The sequence below is a fragment of the Cyprinus carpio genome, chromosome B4, assembly GCF_018340385.1.
Source record: "Cyprinus carpio isolate SPL01 chromosome B4, ASM1834038v1, whole genome shotgun sequence".
NCBI lineage: Eukaryota > Metazoa > Chordata > Actinopteri > Cypriniformes > Cyprinidae > Cyprinus > Cyprinus carpio.
The window spans coordinates 11,151,356-11,169,187 of NC_056600.1; the positions used below are offsets into that span (position 1 = coordinate 11,151,356).

General features: G+C 36.4%; 1 protein-coding gene across 1 annotated transcript in view; it reads left to right on the forward strand.

The window, feature by feature from the left end:
• The window catches only part of pdzrn4 (PDZ domain containing ring finger 4), a 30,110-nt gene extending 13,245 nt beyond the window's left edge, over nucleotides 1-16,865 (forward strand). The window contains exons 2-8 of the mRNA XM_042721973.1: nucleotides 6,751-6,998; nucleotides 8,263-8,365; nucleotides 10,763-10,861; nucleotides 12,398-12,460; nucleotides 13,453-13,554; nucleotides 14,233-14,349; nucleotides 14,441-16,865. Of these exons, the coding sequence (XP_042577907.1) occupies nucleotides 6,751-6,998; nucleotides 8,263-8,365; nucleotides 10,763-10,861; nucleotides 12,398-12,460; nucleotides 13,453-13,554; nucleotides 14,233-14,349; nucleotides 14,441-16,039 (2,331 nt within the window). The 3' untranslated portion in view covers nucleotides 16,040-16,865. The remainder of the gene's footprint in view (nucleotides 1-6,750; nucleotides 6,999-8,262; nucleotides 8,366-10,762; nucleotides 10,862-12,397; nucleotides 12,461-13,452; nucleotides 13,555-14,232; nucleotides 14,350-14,440) is intronic.
• Nucleotides 16,866-17,832: the final 967 nt, after the last annotated feature.

Sequence of the window (17,832 nt, forward strand, 5' to 3'; positions counted from 1 at the left end):
CCTGTCAAAAATCAGTACTCATTCAGAGAATATTTCATTTATTCACACTCCTCTAGACTATAATGGAAAAACAATTCCCTACATCTAGATTCAGTACACATGATGTACTCTATGACAGCATGCGATATGATTGTACATATTGAGAGTTTTTGCGTCGGGTTATTGTAGTGGGACACTGAGACTAAATAAATGTTTTGTTGACACAGTTTGTCATAACCCATGTCATCCATGGCTGGGTCCTGCTGAAGCATTCATTTGTTAGACATACACAGCTCTGTGTGATATATGTGCCTGTTATTTCAAATGCATTATTTATTTTTGTACCTGAAAATAGAGAAGAATGAGAGGCATTTATACTGCTCGGAGGATCAAACCAAGGTTGGTGCTAATGAAGAATTTAATTATGTTGTGAAAGGTAGACATTTGCCTGCAGGGTGAACTCTGTCAGCGTTGTGTTGTCAAACTCCCAACGCCTGATTCCCACAGAAGAAGTCAGTGGCATATTGCCGCCGAAAAACTCTTTGAGGAGTAATTCTTTGTCCCTAAAGAGGAATTTTAAATTAATGCAAAAAAGCACATGCATAAGCAATGGCAGTGGAGAAGGTTGAATCTCTATGGTGATACTGTGTAATCACAGATACTTATGTGGGAACACTCTGTATGTGATATGCGTGTTAAAAAGGAAAAGGTGGGGGAAGGCCTGTACTTGCAAATGCTTATGCCTTCCTAGGTGTTACATCTTATTTCTATAGTATAATTACGTTTAGAATAATTAACATGAAATTTATAATAGCATTTGGTTGTAATATCCACACCAAACAGTTGCAAAAATAATTGTTTTCAAACAGGTTTCCCTGAAAACTCTCCTAACCTACCATCAGTAAAAAAACTAATAAAACTATTATAAAACTGTTAAGAAACATTTTTGGTAGTTTAAATATAATTTAAATATTAGATATGAAACTTAAATTAATATTAGAATTGTTGCCTTGGCAGCAAACTGAAATAATTAAGTTCATATTGAAGTACTAAAACTGGTAAAACTAAAACTGAAATAGAAATGAATCCAATTAAATAGGAATCATTAGAAAACAATAAAATAGGCACATAACAAAGTTATTAAAACTTGAACTTAGACATAAAAAAGCTAAATATAAAAACAATAATGGTATATAAATATTAGTAAAACTATAACTGAAATAAGAATTAATCCAATTAATTAGGAATCTTTAGAAAAAAAATCAAAGAAGCACATAAAATTATTAAAATGTAAACTAAAATTAAAATGAAAACAAAAAAGCAAAATATAAAAGCAAGAATAGTACATAAATAATACTAAAATAACACTGAATGTCATTGGATGGATAAAGTTATTTTAGCATTTTGTAAATACTGTATTAACAACAATGGGCCTCAGGATCTCGTCACGCTATCTTTGTGCATTCAAAATGCCATTAATAAAATGCATCTGTGTTCGTTGTCCATAACATACGCCTGCCCATACCATAACCCCACCGCCACCATGGGCCACTCGATCCACAACGTTGACATCAGCAAACTGCTCACCCACATGCTGTCTGCCAGCTTCCCTGTACAGTGAAAACTGGGATTCATCCGTGAAGAGAACACCTCTCCAAAGTGCCAGATCCAATCTAATCATAGCACACTCAAACTCAATACGACTACGAACACCAACCACATCCAGACCCAGACCACGATCAACATGACGAGCATGCAGATGAGCTTCCCTGAGACGGTTTCTGACAATTTGTGCAGAAATTCTTTGGTTATTCATACCGATTGTTGCAACAGCTGTCCGGGTGGCTGGTCTCAGATGATCTTGGAGGTGAAAATGATGGATGTGGAGGTCCTGGGCTGGTGTGGTTACACGTGGTCTGCGGTTGTGAGGCAGGTTGGATGTACTGCCAAATTCTCTGAAACGCCTTTGGAGACGGCTTATGGTAGAGAAACAGCTGGCAACAGCTGTGGACATTCCTGCATTCCAATTGCATGCTCCCTCAAAACTTGTGACATCTGTGGCATTGTGCTGTGTGATAAAACTGCACATTTAAGAGTGGCCTTTTTATTGTGGCCAGCCTAAGGCACACCTGTGCTTCTGTCTAATCAGCATCTTGATATGCCACACCTGTGAGGTGGATGGATTATCTCGACAAAGGAGAAGTGCTCACTAACACAGATTTAGACAGATTTGTGAACAATATTTGAGAGAAATAGGCCTTTTGTGTACATAGAAAAAGTCTTAGATCTTTGAGTTCAGCTCATGAAAAATGGGGGCAAAAACAAAAGAGTTGTGTTTATAATTTTGTTCAGTGTAAATAATGTTTATTTTAAATACTGTATTTTTTATTTAAATAATATTTAAATATCGTTTCAATATGGTCAAATATTAAATAGATTAATTTAAAAAATGTTGCTTGTTCAGTTTAAAGTTTGTCAAACTGATAATTTTTACACCAAGTTCATAATGGTGGATAATTTGGGTATATGCCGTAGAGTCTGATTTTAATTAATTACCTCAAGTTATTCTCATGACTAATCTGCTCAGTTTGCTTGTTTGTTTGCAATCTGTTTAGTATGCTTGGATTCTACTTATAATGAGACGAAAAACCCTTTTTGTTGCCACACATCGACAGTAATTTGCACCAAATTTTACTAATTTTATACAGAAAGTCCTTGCACTTTTTTTTCTCCTCATCTCTCACTCAGTCATGCATTTCGTTGGGGGACTAATTGCCTCATTAATTTCTTGCCACATTGATTAATCAGCGCAGAGACAACATGGAAAATAACATGCAAATAGTTAATAGTCTTTTTTGAATCTGAATAGTTAACGACATGGCGAGTTAGTTATCAGTCTCTGAGTAAATCTAATGAAGAAAAGGAATTAGAATAATAACAGACTGTGTAACAAAATCAGTGTGTTTTTTCTTCCACAGCGAGACGATGCTTGTCGACAGGAGTTTTATAGACTCCTGCAGCTGCGCCAAGAAAGAGTCTGAGCACTAAAGCAATATGCTAAATTTAGGTTTTCGATAGAAATTATAAGTAAGAAGTCTTTCTTTTTCAATTTGACTTGCATGTGCCGTTGCCATTGAGCTCCTGCTGTGAATAAACGGGTGACTGGGTCTCAGTATGAAGATAAGATGCTTTCGCTGTTGTGAATGGGACCATGTGTCAGATATTGTGTTTTTGCTCACACATAATACCCTAAAGAACCCTTTTTGATTGTTTGACACTTCCCAGGTGGGATTTCACTATGTTATGCTCTCATGCCTTCTTTCTTTTTGGATTCACAGTGTGGTGAAATTCAAAGTGTGACTCCCTTATAAATGTGCCATATAAAAGACTATAGTCTGGTGTCTTTCATCGATGTTTAGCTCCTTTGTCAGTTCCCCCAACAACCGTTGGCACTTTTTGGGTTGACGTAATGTTATTTGTTTGTGCGTCTGCCAAGCTGGTGCATTTTCTGCTGTTTGGTCACCTGTCCAAGAGGTTTCCATCCAATTCTTGTGCACATGCAGTCTTATCACTTCTTTGTGCTTATCTCACCTGTGCAAAATCATTCAGCACACACACACACACATGCAGTCTTACACACAAAACACACACAACACAATGACACCTACAACAAAAAAAAAAAAATGTGCTTATCTCACCTGTGCGAAATCATTCAGCTTGGAGAAAATAAACAAGCCTGTAGATATGTGTCACCTGATGAGAACTGACCCAAATATGACAGCTCCGACAACACACACACACACACACACATTGTTCTCTTCTCCATTGATGTTAGCTGTGATTCTGCTCTCCACTTCAGCATTTAGATGTACTGCATGGTCCTCTTGAGGCAGAGCTGGTATTGTACGTCTGAAATCAATATGACGGGTCTGAGGTGACTGCGGTACTTTCCAGTTTCAGACCTTGTTACCAAACCCAGGTGGCACCTGACCTTTTCAGAGTCATGTATTGAGGTGGAATGTGGAGGTGGGTTGGTGAAGCTTTGTTGGTCTGCGGCGGCTAGTTTCATTGATGTTAATGACCTTTAAATTCATATTGCTCTGGATCAACGTTAACCAACATGAACTTCACTCACTGATCTTTTGGACGTGATCTAAATCTATAGAAATCAATGGGCTGTTTCTCCTCCAGTGGCTATTCATAGACTATGACTGATTTAAAACCACTTTCATAGGAAATGTTAATTAATCATAAATAAAAGCAACAATCATTTAAAAACATCCATTACATTATAATATACATATTCATTATTATTTTTATTCAATTATTCAATTCAGATAGTTGAGTGCCTCAGTTATTGATTATACAGGTGTGTCATTGTTAAATTTGCAACCAATACCAATAAGCCAATAATTATTTTCATGTTATGGCAAACATTAAAAATCTATATTATTTTGTGTAAAATAATAAAATAAAATAAAATACATACATGCACATACATGTTTGGCTTTATTTATTAATTTATTTATTTAATTACATCAAATATACATAAAAAAAAAAATATATTTATTTTAATAGTTTTATTGTATTATATTTTATATATGGATTATTATTTTTATTGTATTACATGTATTATTACTATAAAATTTATTTTGATATCATCATTTGATATCAGTTTTTAATTCTTAAATTAACAAATTAAAAAATGTAACTTAACAATTTAGTTTTTTTTTATTACATAATATTTTATACATTTTTATTTTAAATGCATTACATATATTTATTACTGTTATATTTACATTTATATAATCTTTAATAGTGTTATTAAATTATTAGGGTTGCATGTTGTAAAAGGTCATCTAAATGTAAAAATGTTTTGCATTTTTAGTATTTATTGTATTATATTTTATGTATTTGATATTAAATGTATTATTACATTTATTACTATTATACTTATTTTGATAACATCTTTAATTGCATTATTAAATTTTTAACAATTAACTTTGTTAACAATTTAACTGATCATTATACTTGATGGTGAAATGTAATCTAACTGCAAAAATAAAGGAAATAAACATATATGCATTGAAATATCCATTGGCCGAAATCCACAATATCTCTCCACAAATGTACAGCCATATGTTTGATACCAATTACTGCATCCTAAAAGTGAAGCATTTGTGTTATTCCTGTTTGTTCCATCTTGCCTTAACCATCATGCTGCCATATTTTTTGTGGGTGTAAGGTTTTGTTTTCCTTTATTTCTTCACCAGACCTTTAGCTTGTGTTGTGTCTAAATAAATTTAACTAGTTTCAACCAGACACAAGCATCATTCTCGGCGCTGTGGATCGCATCTCTCGAGTTAGCTGCACTGAGGACCTTAGCTCTGATGACGAGACTCAGCAGGTAGAGAGTCTCCATCTCTGTGTACATTTTTTTTTAATGTTCCCTTGTTACCACTGGATTAATTGTCCCATCTAGTGAGGCCCAATGATCCCTTGCTCTTCAGTCTACTTGTAAGGAACGTTGCAGGATGCTAGTATTACTTGATGAATGTCTGGGAGCAAAGGTCCCTGTCATGTTGTGTCGAATGTTGAGGTCGTTCAGCAGCAGTTATACCTGACAGCCTGGGTGCCAAATGCTAAGCGCTCCCCCAAAACAAAAGAAAATAGCTGAAAAGGGTCTAAAGGCCACTCTTTGTTGTTGGCATTTGCAAGAAATGTGAAATGAGGTTACGAAATCTTAAGGAAGTCCTGTATAATTAGGCTGGCTTCCAGTTCTGCCTCACAGGAACCTCATGGCTGAAGGTAAACTGCTCAGCCTAAAATAAATCATGTGTAAAGGAGCTCCAGCCTTGAAGTCTCACTGTGGACAATGTGACCTAGTTTTTTCAGCATTAGCTAATAAATTCACCTGTATGTTGAAATCCACAATATGCATGAATTAACGTGCATTGTAAATGCACTCAATGGCATTCTTTGACTTGATTTTTATTTTATTTATTTTTTATCGCATCACAAAGCATTGCAATTCATTGCATTCCATTTTCATTGATTTTTGTTGGGTTTCTGGACCAGTAAAATAAGAGTACACTTTGAAGACTAATAATAAAAATAGTTTCAGCAGCAGCACGCAGGGTATTGACCTGTCAGTTATTTCACAAACCTACAGCAAAAAGGTAAAGAGGTTTGTGTGCTCCCTCGGGTATGATTCTGTCTTAAATAAATGGTTGAAAGCCTGAGTACTCCTAGCTTATAACAAGCTGATTTAATTGGTCTGGCAGTGAACCTGCTGACGCGGGTGAGTGAATTCTGATGGGGCGGCTTTGACAGGTGTCAGGTGCAACATGTCAGATGTCACTGTTATTACGCACACTGTTTGGTCCCTTATGAAATCTATATATCAGAGCTACACAAGCATGCTTAAAGTTTCTTGAAATCATTATCATAAACATATTTGCCTTTTAAAATAATAAAAAATATATATTAATTAATAAAAATAATGTATAGTATTAGTTGAATTTAATATATATACAAACATAAATGCCACTAAGTCTCTAAATATATAAACAGGCAAACAAGACACTAAAATACAAAACAAACAAACATACATACATACATACATACATACATACATACATATATATATATATATTATGCATACATACATAAATACATATATATATATATATATTATGACATATGTAATGCTTTATGCTACTTTGTGTGTGTGTGTAAATTTTGATATTTATATTTTCCTCTTTTTGTTAGGTGAATGGGCGTGAATTTTCCAAGTCTGGACATGAGGGAACGGTGGAGGCCATGCGGAAGGATCCCGTCGTGGTGCAGGTGTTGAGGCAGGGGCCCTCGGCCCAGAACCAGAACAGTCTACAGGAAGTGTGTGTGGTGGATGTGTGCACTCAGACGGACATCACCTTTGAGCACATCATGGCTCTGGCTAAGATGAGACCCACCACCCCACCTGTACCAGACATCTGCCCCTTCCTACTGTCGGACAGGTACATATAAATTCTGCCAGAACTCTTAATTACATTTAGGCTTAATTAGATTTAGATTTAATCCTCATACTGTTTATTGTACTGTGTATTTGTCATTATTATACAATATATATTTTTAGTTACAATAACATTATTATTATTATTATTATTATTATTATTATTAATACATTTAGTCATTTAGTCATTTAGCAGACGCTTTTATCCAAAGCGACTTACAAATGAGGACAATGGAAGCAATCAAAATCAACAAAAGAGCAATGATATGCAAGTGTTATAACAAGTCTCATTAATCTTAACTAAAATATAATAGAAAAAATGTTAACTAAAAAGAAAAAAAAAAATAGAAAAATATAGTTATATATTTTAATTTTTTAATAGAATTCAATAATTAATATTAAAAATACACAATGTTAATTAAAATTTTATTTTATTATATTATATATAATTTATTATTACAAATGATTATTGTTATTATTATTATTATTATTATTATTATTATTATTATTATTATGTTTATTTATTTATTTTTATTTTATTAACAAATGCTACCTTCTTTATTTCCAACCGAGTATGCATATTAATGGTGTCCTACCAGCGCATGTTATTGTCAAGAATTTCTTCATCATCACCAGGCAGCAGCCATTACCCCCCTCCTCCCCATGAAATATCCCCCACTGCCATCATAAAAGTCACGCCAGGGCCTATGTGTAATTATTGTAGTGGCTTCCCTTATCCATTTCCTGTAATGAGTAGTATACAGGGTGATTAAAACCTAATAAAACCCAAAAAAATCAAAAAATATCAAACATACCTTCACATAGATTTCTCTTGATCTTTATATGTTTTTACAGCTTTCCAAGTGCTTCAGTTTGTCCAATAAGGCATATGTCTGCGGATGACAGGCCACATCTCATTATTTAGCTCTTTTTGTGAAAGTGTTTTGTTTGGATTTATTTATGCTAATCTGTTTGTCTGGCTACAAGTAAGCAAAATCAAAGATTCAGCTCATTTGTGTGAGTGGGTGTGTGTGTGTGCATTGCACAGATTGCTTAGGATCTTGGAACAGTGCATTTGCAATTGTACCCCAGCTTGATGTGTTAACAGATTAATGAGTATTGTTTGTAATTACATGCATCCCCAGACTACAAACAGATTCTGTTATCTTTTGTGGAGTGTAACGCATGACTTCAGGGTTGGTCTATAGTTCAGGCATAAAACTAGCCTAGTGTATAATGTTGGTTTCTCTCATTCTCTTTTTCTCTAGTTGTCATTCCATTCAGACTATGGAGCATGAATATTTGGATTGTCCGGAATATGTGGCCAGCACTCAGGCAGAGGTGGACAGGGCAGTTGAATTCGAGTGTGAGGTAAGTAAAATGCTTTCTGGAATCATTTGAATAATAATGTATACACCTGGTGTAAACAGCCATCTGGTGACCCGATAACAAACAGTCATCCCAGCTATTTACACCTGACTTTACATGCGCCACAAATACATGGGACTCTGATGGAGTGATTGAATAAATCATTACAATATACATCAGTCAATGCATGTTGATAACATGCAAAAAAAAGGCTATTTTTATTGCATTCTTCACATAATTTACAATACTCAGGTAGCAGGTAGGAATACATAAACATCCATAACCATGAATACTTCCGTGTCTTTTTTGTGTTATTTTAGTAATATATGAATGAATGAATGAATGAATGAATGAATAAATAAATCTGAATTCATTGTTAACGGAGACAGTTTTGTAGTCAAAGGAGGTACTGGGTTCATTTAATTGTAAAAACCTCAAAACAGTTGTTTCAAAAGGCATTTTAATTAGTTATTTTAATAAATACAGCTATTTTTTATTGCATGCTTTACATAATTTACAATACTCAGTTAGCAGGTTTTTTTTTATCCAGAAAGAATACATAAACATACATAAACATGAATATTTTCCTTATCTATTATATAGTATTATTATTTCCATACAATTATTATTTACATATTTATGAACCATTTCAATAAAATTATCTGAATTAAATGTTAACAGAAAGATGGATGTACTGGGTTCATTTAATTGTAAAAAACTTCAAAAATAAGAGTTTCAAAAGGCATTTTCCTTCACTATTAATGTTTCAAAGAAGCATGTTACAGATGGAGAACCCTCATTATTCCTTTGACTAATAAACAGGGGGGCAGATTAGATTCTACTGAGGTGTAATTAGTTTTATTTTAGTGACATTAATGTTCTTTCCTACTGGGTCTCATGCTCATTTTGGAGAAACAAATGCATATGTGTTAATGAATCATTATTTGTAATAATTGTTAGTAGGTGCATAAGCACCTTGTCAACAGATGTTTCATCAAAAGAGTGAGATTGTGGGATATTTTTCTGTTTTCATGTACGGTAATAGTTTTTCTGTTAGCGAATTAGTGGCATATATTCATTCTTGGATCTGTTTATCAAAACTGCATAGTGCATAAGTAGCTATATGCAGGATTTATACGCAGTGATAACTGTCCTCCATGTGTCCTGCATTAGTCTTCATGCCTGGATGAGCCTCTTCCATGCAAGATAACTTCAGTCTGTCCATCACGAGCACATCCAGGCCAAGAGGAAAGTCTGACAGAACCACTTTAGCTCTCTGAATATTGCACATATCCTGGATTAATACTATGATCTGTAAAATTATCACAGCAATTTGCCAGTTCCACTGCCGACTACACTAGTTTAAGGGAGATTGTGTGGATTACTTTGCTCGGCGGGTCAGTTGATCCTTTTTGATGAGCATGTGGTCTGAACAATAGACTAGCAGAAAATATGAAGTATCACTAAGCTTCTCGAGCAGATCAATATGAAGCCGCATTAAAGCTGCTGGTGATGAATTGCATTCATTGTGTGGACTGACAGTAACCCAGATTCAGCTGAAATACGAGAGTTAGCCAGTTTTTATCACACCTCAGATGTGGCCGTGAACATGTTGGTATCTCGTTTTTAGAAATTATTTGCCAAATAAGGACACTTGACAGTTCTGTGTATGTGTTCTTGAAAGAAAAAGGAACACCTCATGTAGTCGAGGTGGTAAATCTGGTTAATGTGGAGGGTGGATCGGTTGATGTATGACGCTAGTGCTCGGTCAGGACCGTCGACCGATAAATGAGCCGTTCTGCTTGACTGAACCGAGGCTGGTGTTCGTGGGATGTCGAGATGTGGCTAACTGCTCTCCTTTGACAGATGAATGTCTCTCAGATGCAGTCCTGTCACTTGGGCCAGGCTTTAGTCCTGACATATAACCCCTCTGCCTGCTTGATTATATCATATTTCATGGGGGCGCATCTTTTTGTAGGACACGTTTGATGTTGTTTGTAGGCGAAGGAACCGTTACTGGTCATCCTTTTCATCCTTTTGTAAAGCCAAACATTTAAAATGACTTTATTTTTCTAAAACAATGCAATTGGTTGTTGAATTTAGAAGCTTAGAAGCTTTTTAATCAACCAAACTAAAGTGAAATGTACTGAGCTGCAGTATTTTCTTACTAGTTGCTTTCATAAGAAAATAAATGCCTTGAAAATGAGCATAAAGGTAATTGTCTGAGCTCTGAGTACAGCTGAGCTCCTAGTTGCTCATGTTTCCGTTTATACTGGATGTCTGTTCCTCTTTCTTGCCCTTGAAATACAAAGGAAAAGGTTATGTTCGGTTTGAATGGAATAAATGAGATGTATTGATGACTCATGTATTTTAATATATCTGGATGTTTATGTGTTACAGGAGATTGAACTCTGTCGAATGAACAGCCAGGAAAAGCTGGGTCTTACTCTCTGTTACCGCACTGATGACGAGGAAGATACAGGCATTTTTGTTGGTCAGGTGGGTAGTGGAAATTTTTTTGTAATTGTAAAATTGTGGTAATCATTTGGACCTAATATATTTTTAATTGAATTTTTAATTTAATTTAATTTAATTTAATTTTATTTTATTTTATTTTATTTTATTTTATTTTATTTTATTTTATTTTATTTTATTTTATTTTATTTTATTTTATTTACCAGTTATGTAAAACTGGTTATGCATGAACAATAAAATAGTTCATGCTGTCCATGTTCAACATTTTCTAAAGGTTAATCATCGCCTTTTACAGACAAAATGAAAAAAAAAATGCAATTAAAAGACAAAAATATACTTAAAATTTTTAATGCAGCAGTTCAATTTACAGACAAGGATCTACTGAAAATGAACTGAATAATGCGTTTAGAATGAAGAATGATCTGTTTAATTCATTAGCACACTTTGTTCTCACCTGTAAGATGTTGCACTGAGCATCAAATTTGATGCAGGCAATCAAATTAATCGGACCAAACCCTTTTTAACAGCAATTTAAATTTTCTGAAAAGTAATTAAAAGATAAAAGCTCAGTTTGATCCATTCTCATTGTTCCACATCACTGTATTCCTTCACTGAAATTAACAGTGTTTAATATGGAAAATTTTCCTGTTTCCCAAAGTTCAAATGGCAGACGAAAGTCTACCAGGACTGAGCCAAGCATGAAGAGAGCAAGTCAAGTTTGGAAAATTATTCTGCATACAGACAGTTCTTTTCCAGTGTTTTAATTGCTGATTTTAATTAGCAAGCGATGGCTCCCCTCCTGTCTCCCGTGGAGTGTAAAATGGCACTTTTTTATCTCTCACCTACTTGACACACCAAGGAAAAACAAAGGTTGAAAACAGGGACTGCATATCGACAGAGAGAATTCTAGCTTATTGTACAGATATTGCCTGTTCTTACACCATTTCTCGCTCAGAGATATATAAATGTGGAACACCTGACATCAAACAAGGCGAACTGCTTCTCCTTTTTGTATCATCTCTAGAAAATGTTTCATAAACAACCTACAGAAATGTTCTATTAATACATGTCTGTTGGGGGGGAAAGTATGTTATGCAAATATTAGTCATTAAAAATGCATTTATTCATATAATGCTCATCAATAATGTTTTCTCCCTCCTCTATCAGCATGTCTCTGATGTGTGAGACCTTCATTTCAGAAGAAGAAAAGATAACCAGCATAGATTCTTATATAAATTCTTATAAAGAATATGGTTGTTTTAATTAGCATGCTGAATATAAAAATGTGTATTACTTTTGAGGGGAAGCAAGAAAAATATCATTTATATATTCCTTGCAGTATTCACTTCCCATCATTATGTATTATATGGGAGCATTATATTGCCTTCTTTTGTAAATAGTCTGAAAGGAATAGATTTTTCTCATTTTAGAACAGATATGCAAATTAATCTGTTACAATAATGAATTCTTTTTGTGATAAGTCCTGGAATTATTGCTGGCGTGTTGAGATGAATTATGACAATTTACATATTGATGCCATGTGTGTTGTGCTGTTGATAGGTCGAGCTCAACAGCATAGCTGCGAGGGATGGACGCATCAGAGAGGGAGACAGAATTTTACAGGTGAGAAAAATTTCATTTTTTACACACATTTACACATTTTTGCTCATTCACAACCTAATCTTCCAAAAAAATTTATCCATCACCCTGTTAATCCAGATGTGGATTTTGATTATTTATTTGGTAGCTACAATGGGTCCAAAATGTTGGTAATGCACTGATATCTATCTATCTTAAAAATGTTTTAAAAAAAAAGAAAAGAAAAGAAAAAAGTTAATATAAATTAATATATATCACAATAAAACAGTAATTGTTTTTTAAAATGTGTTTAAAATTAAATAAAGAAAATGTAATTTACAGTGACTATACGTAACAGTGACTTTCCACTGTATAGTGCTTTGCATGTGTGTGTCTGTACATATCTTGAAAAAAAAATAGTAGGCTGCTATAGGAAATAAACTGGAAAGCCACGATAAATTGCACTTAAATATCAGTTTTAAATGGCTCTGCTTTTGCAGAATGTAGACCAAGTCGGTGTGACATTCAGCAGTGACAGTAGGGTTAAAGGTTTGGAGAATTTATGAGCAAAGGAAGATAAAGAGAGAGCGAGATACAAAAGACACTAGGCATCTGTGGATGTAACCGTGAGGGAGATGAATACAGTGGTTCAGTGCACGTCTGTCTCACTCTCTCCACCCCTATTATCTTCTTTTGACAGTGCCATTACTCTATAGAAGAAAAGATGAACGGCACCTGTCAAAGGCTGCTTAATTGTGTGTCTGGGTGTGTACCGCCACAACAGCTTTTTATAAATGCTGTGGCTCCTGCAGCCCAGTCGGCAGTCTTAGTAATCGATGCAAAGTCTGTCCTCCAGTAAATGCATAATTGACTAGAGGTTGTTATCTCAGAAGGGGGCCTAGTTTTGGGGTGGGTGAGGAAATGCAATTTTGCTCCACTTCTGTCACTGATGAAGTGTGCTTCCGGTATGAAAATCCTGACACTCTGTCATTAGCTCTGTGTGTATGTAAGTCTCTCTGTGTCCATGTTTCTTCCAGATAAATGGTCATGACGTGCAGAACAGGGAAGAGGCTGTCGCTCTCCTCTCAAATGAAAATTCCAGATCCGTAATTTTGCTCGTCACCAGACCTGAAGGACAGGTGAGATTGGTAGCCAGTCTTAGCCCACATTAAGTACCACAGTTTGTGTGGATTTTTCATTTTTTTTGTGTGTGTGTGTGAGCTAATCACCTGAGACTAGAGCCACATGAAAATTATGTCAGTAAAATTCAGATTGTTTAATCCCTGTTGAAAAAAAAACAGCATAAGCTGGTTAGGTATGTTTTGATGCATGACAGCTGGTTTGAGCTGGTTTAAACTAGTTATAAACTGGTTATGAGCTGGTTTAAGCTGGTCATGTCCTAAGATCAGGACCATCTTAAACCAGCTCATGACCAACTAAGGACCAGCTTAAACCAGCTCAAACCAGCTGCCATGCTTCAAAACATATCTAACCTGCATATGCTGGTACTGTTTTTTCAACAGGGATCCCAAACCCTTCACAAGTGACTATACTTGGCTTTGATGTAAATACCAGCAAAAATCTAACATTCAATGTCCATTTAATGCTTTAAAAAGCCCTCCTAAAAGACTCCTAAAGAATAAATGGTACCAAAGCTTGTAAAAATATGTTTTCCACCAGAATACACACCTATTTTTGAATGCCCAGCAAAGGAAAAAGATTATTTTTGCAGTCATGCCATCTACTATCGCATGATGACCCCTTGACCCCTTGGTTGACCCAGAAGTTGTGAACCCTATTGGGATCTTCTCTTTTAGATGGATGGAAGCTGGCTTGATGAAGACCATCAAGATTTCCTAGAGGAGCTGAAGATGGAGATTTTAGAAGAACAGAAAAAGGAGGGAATTCTTCAAACAGCTGGTTGTGTAAAGCGGGTAAGTGTGACCATATTTGCCAAAAGTTCCTTAGCACCAAGTCTTCATGTTATGACATTAAGACATTTAGGGGTTGTGTCTTGTTTTGCAGTCTAAAAGACATGAGGATGCCTCAGCAAGTACAGATACAGCAACATGTTCCTCTACGATTCTGGAGAAGGACAGTGGTGTGAAATGCAGCTTTGAGGAGAGCTCTGAACATGAAATGCACTCTCATCCACAAATATGGACTCAAAAACAACTTCGGGACAGGTGGGAAGCGGGCTCGCATTTGGTTCCTATGGACACCATAAGCTTGACCAGGCAGGAGAAGGGTCAGGAGAGCAAGTTGAGCGAGAATGGAGTGGAGTGTGACCATTTCCAGCAACTCCTGGAGCTCAAGTGCCACATCCGTAATAGTGGAGAATGTGGGTTGGTCTACAGGCGAAGCAGTACTATTGAGTGCAGCCTGACGGAGCAGGGTGGAAGCGGAGTGGCACGGGAGCTGCACATGCTCAACGAAGAGCTACGCAGCATTGAACGTGAGTGCCAGAGCATCATGCAAGCCCACCAGCTGCGCAGGAGCAAGCACGACTCTCCTCGAATGGATAAGGAAAGTCGACTGCGTTGTGGCAAGCTTGCGGATATCAACGAGTATCCTGAGAGACTACAAAGTGAGAAGCTCAGAGATAAAGACAGCTCCAGTGCCTACAATTCAGCTGAAAGTTCCCGCTCAACTCCACTGGGAACCGAAGGTTCACCAGATCACTCCCTACATCATCGAGTCCACCTGACCAATCAGAGGAACCTTCGGAGTACCCAACACTTGCAGAGTCCCTACAGTAGTCCCATCTTGTCTTTACCCAGCCAAAGTAGCCCTACTTGCAGTCATGCCCATACATACACCAGCTCCACACCACCCTTACAGACCCCCATCACCAGTCCTGGTTCACAAGGACCCAGCCAGGCCTTCTCCAGCAGCTTGGAACAAAGCCCCAGCAACCCCTCAGAGTCAGACCCAGCACTTCCAGCTGATGATGAGCGCTGTGAGAAAGAAAGAAACAGGAATAGGGTTGCAACTTCTCAGCACTACCAATCACCCTACCACAGCAACACCACAACAACCCAGCCTCCCAGCACACGACACTACCAGAGTTATCTACAGCTCCTACAACAACATTCCTCTTCCTCTCTGGAGTACTCCCAGAGTCAGCTTAGCCTCCTCAGCCTCCGTGGACGGCCTGGACCCTCGCCACCTGGCCGACTTGAATGGAAGGTCAAAGTACGAGCAGACGGAACCAGGTACGTGGCACGTCGGCCCGCACGGGACCGCATCCTGCGTGAACGAGCCTTACGGATCCGGGAGGAACGCAGCGGTGGGATGACTACAGATGACGATGCTGTCAGCGAGTTGAAGATGGGTCGGTACTGGAGTAAAGAAGAACGCAAGCAGCAGCTAGCACGGGCCAGGGAACAGAGGCGCAGGAGGGAATTCATGCAGAGGAGCCGGCTTGAGTGCCTCAGGGAGACCATGGGGACGGCAAGTGGAGAGGTCAGCATCCTGGAGCTCAGCCATAAGAAGATGCTGAAGAAACGAAACAAGAAGATCCTTGACAACTGGATGACCATTCAAGAGCTCATGAGCCATGGAGCACGAGCACCCGAGGGCACCAAAGTTCACAACGCCTTCCTGTCAGTCACCACAGTTTAGTGAAAAGCATGACCCCAGGTGGTCTTGCTTTATGTACTTGCCTCATTCCAAGTGGCCATTTTATAAAGGTGAAGATGCAGATATTTTTCATGTTTTGTGAAACGGAGTAATACTTTGTGAAAACTCAACTAAACTCAAGACTTCAAGAAATGTGAATGTTCAAAAACTCTTTTGATATACTGACACGTTGACACTACCGTTACAGACCTCGCTGTGTTTTCGTACTAGAATGTATAAAAGACAGTTTTAATAGGATTTTACACACTACATTGTGGTTTAATGTAGTGTTTCTTTTCATGCATTTGCCTTTGTATTTTATAAATGGCAAGTTTTCATGCGATATAAAATACAGTACTTGAATATCGGCTTTTGCTGCCATTACATCTTTTAAATCTGAAATGTAAATATCTGTAACGATTCTTATCAAGATCTTCATGGGTAATGGTCTTCATTGCAATTTAATGGGTTTACAAGAGTCGTTTGACATACCGCACGATGTTACCATTTTAATGGTATTGTATACAATACGTACAATTTTTGTACTGTTCTGTATGAACATTATTTATATTTTTGAGTCTAATAAGTTATCTTATTCCATCTTTATAATGCCAAATGACCCAGTCTGTATCTCAGTCAAGCGCTAAACATGGACTCTCATTGTGCCTTGTATAGAGGCTCATTTTTCTACCACAGGTTGTGAAGAGACACCTTGAGTAATCTTGCTGTCATGTTTTTAGTCTCTTTTTGATGTGTAAAACAACTTTGTAGGCAGGTCTATGTGTTCTAGGTGTGCTACATGAGGAAAAAAGAATAATAAATTATTGTTATATAACTCAAAAATTTGAAGTCTTGTAATCCTTCCTTCTCAAACAATGGTTTCCAGACTTTCAAAAACCAAACCGTTCAGAATACAAAGATATTTGTAGCTTCCAGCTTTGATTGATTAGTTTTCTTGATTGACTGCTTGAACTAATTAAGCTTAAGATCAGGAACTGCATTGCTGAGATAAACTGTGATTATATCATTAGAGTCAGACAACATTGGCATTTGTCCGATTCGCATCTCACACAAATACCACAACTGTCATTGTTAAACTGACATCCTGGCATCCTGGAAGACAGTTGCATTAAAATCAAATATTTCTGACTGGAAAGGTAATTCTATGCATAAATACCTAAATGTTTATCTTGCCGTTAGACCATCAAACACTGCACTGTATTTGATACAGATGTTCTTAGGTATTATTGTAGGCAAAAATTATGTAAAGAGAAGCAAAAATTATTTAATTAGCTTTTAAGATATTATGTAGTTTACTTTTCTTACACAATTAATGAAATTTTCAGTCTCATTTTGGGCATAATCCTCTCAAAATTGCTATAGTTGTGCTTAAATACTTAATTTGCAATATAATTTGCATATAAGATATATTCTCTGAAAACAAGTTTATCTGATGCAATTTTGTTTGCACAAGTAAATTTGTCATTTACTGAAAGGGTACTTAAAACCAGAGAAAATAACAATTAATATGGCAGTTTGACACAAATACAGTTAAACCTAAAAATCTAACATCCTAAATGAACATAAAAAGAACATTTGATATTAGATGGTAATAGGTGCAGATTATTTTTACACAGATTGTTCTGAATGGATGAAAGCTGCCTGAGGTTGTTAGGATGGTTTGTGTGTGAGGGAGGTTGGAGGCTTTTTGAAGTCTAATGTTTTTCATCTTTGCTATGAATGTGTGCTGCATGTAAAGACCTGTCTGCCTCTGTTTCAAAGTGATAACACTAACT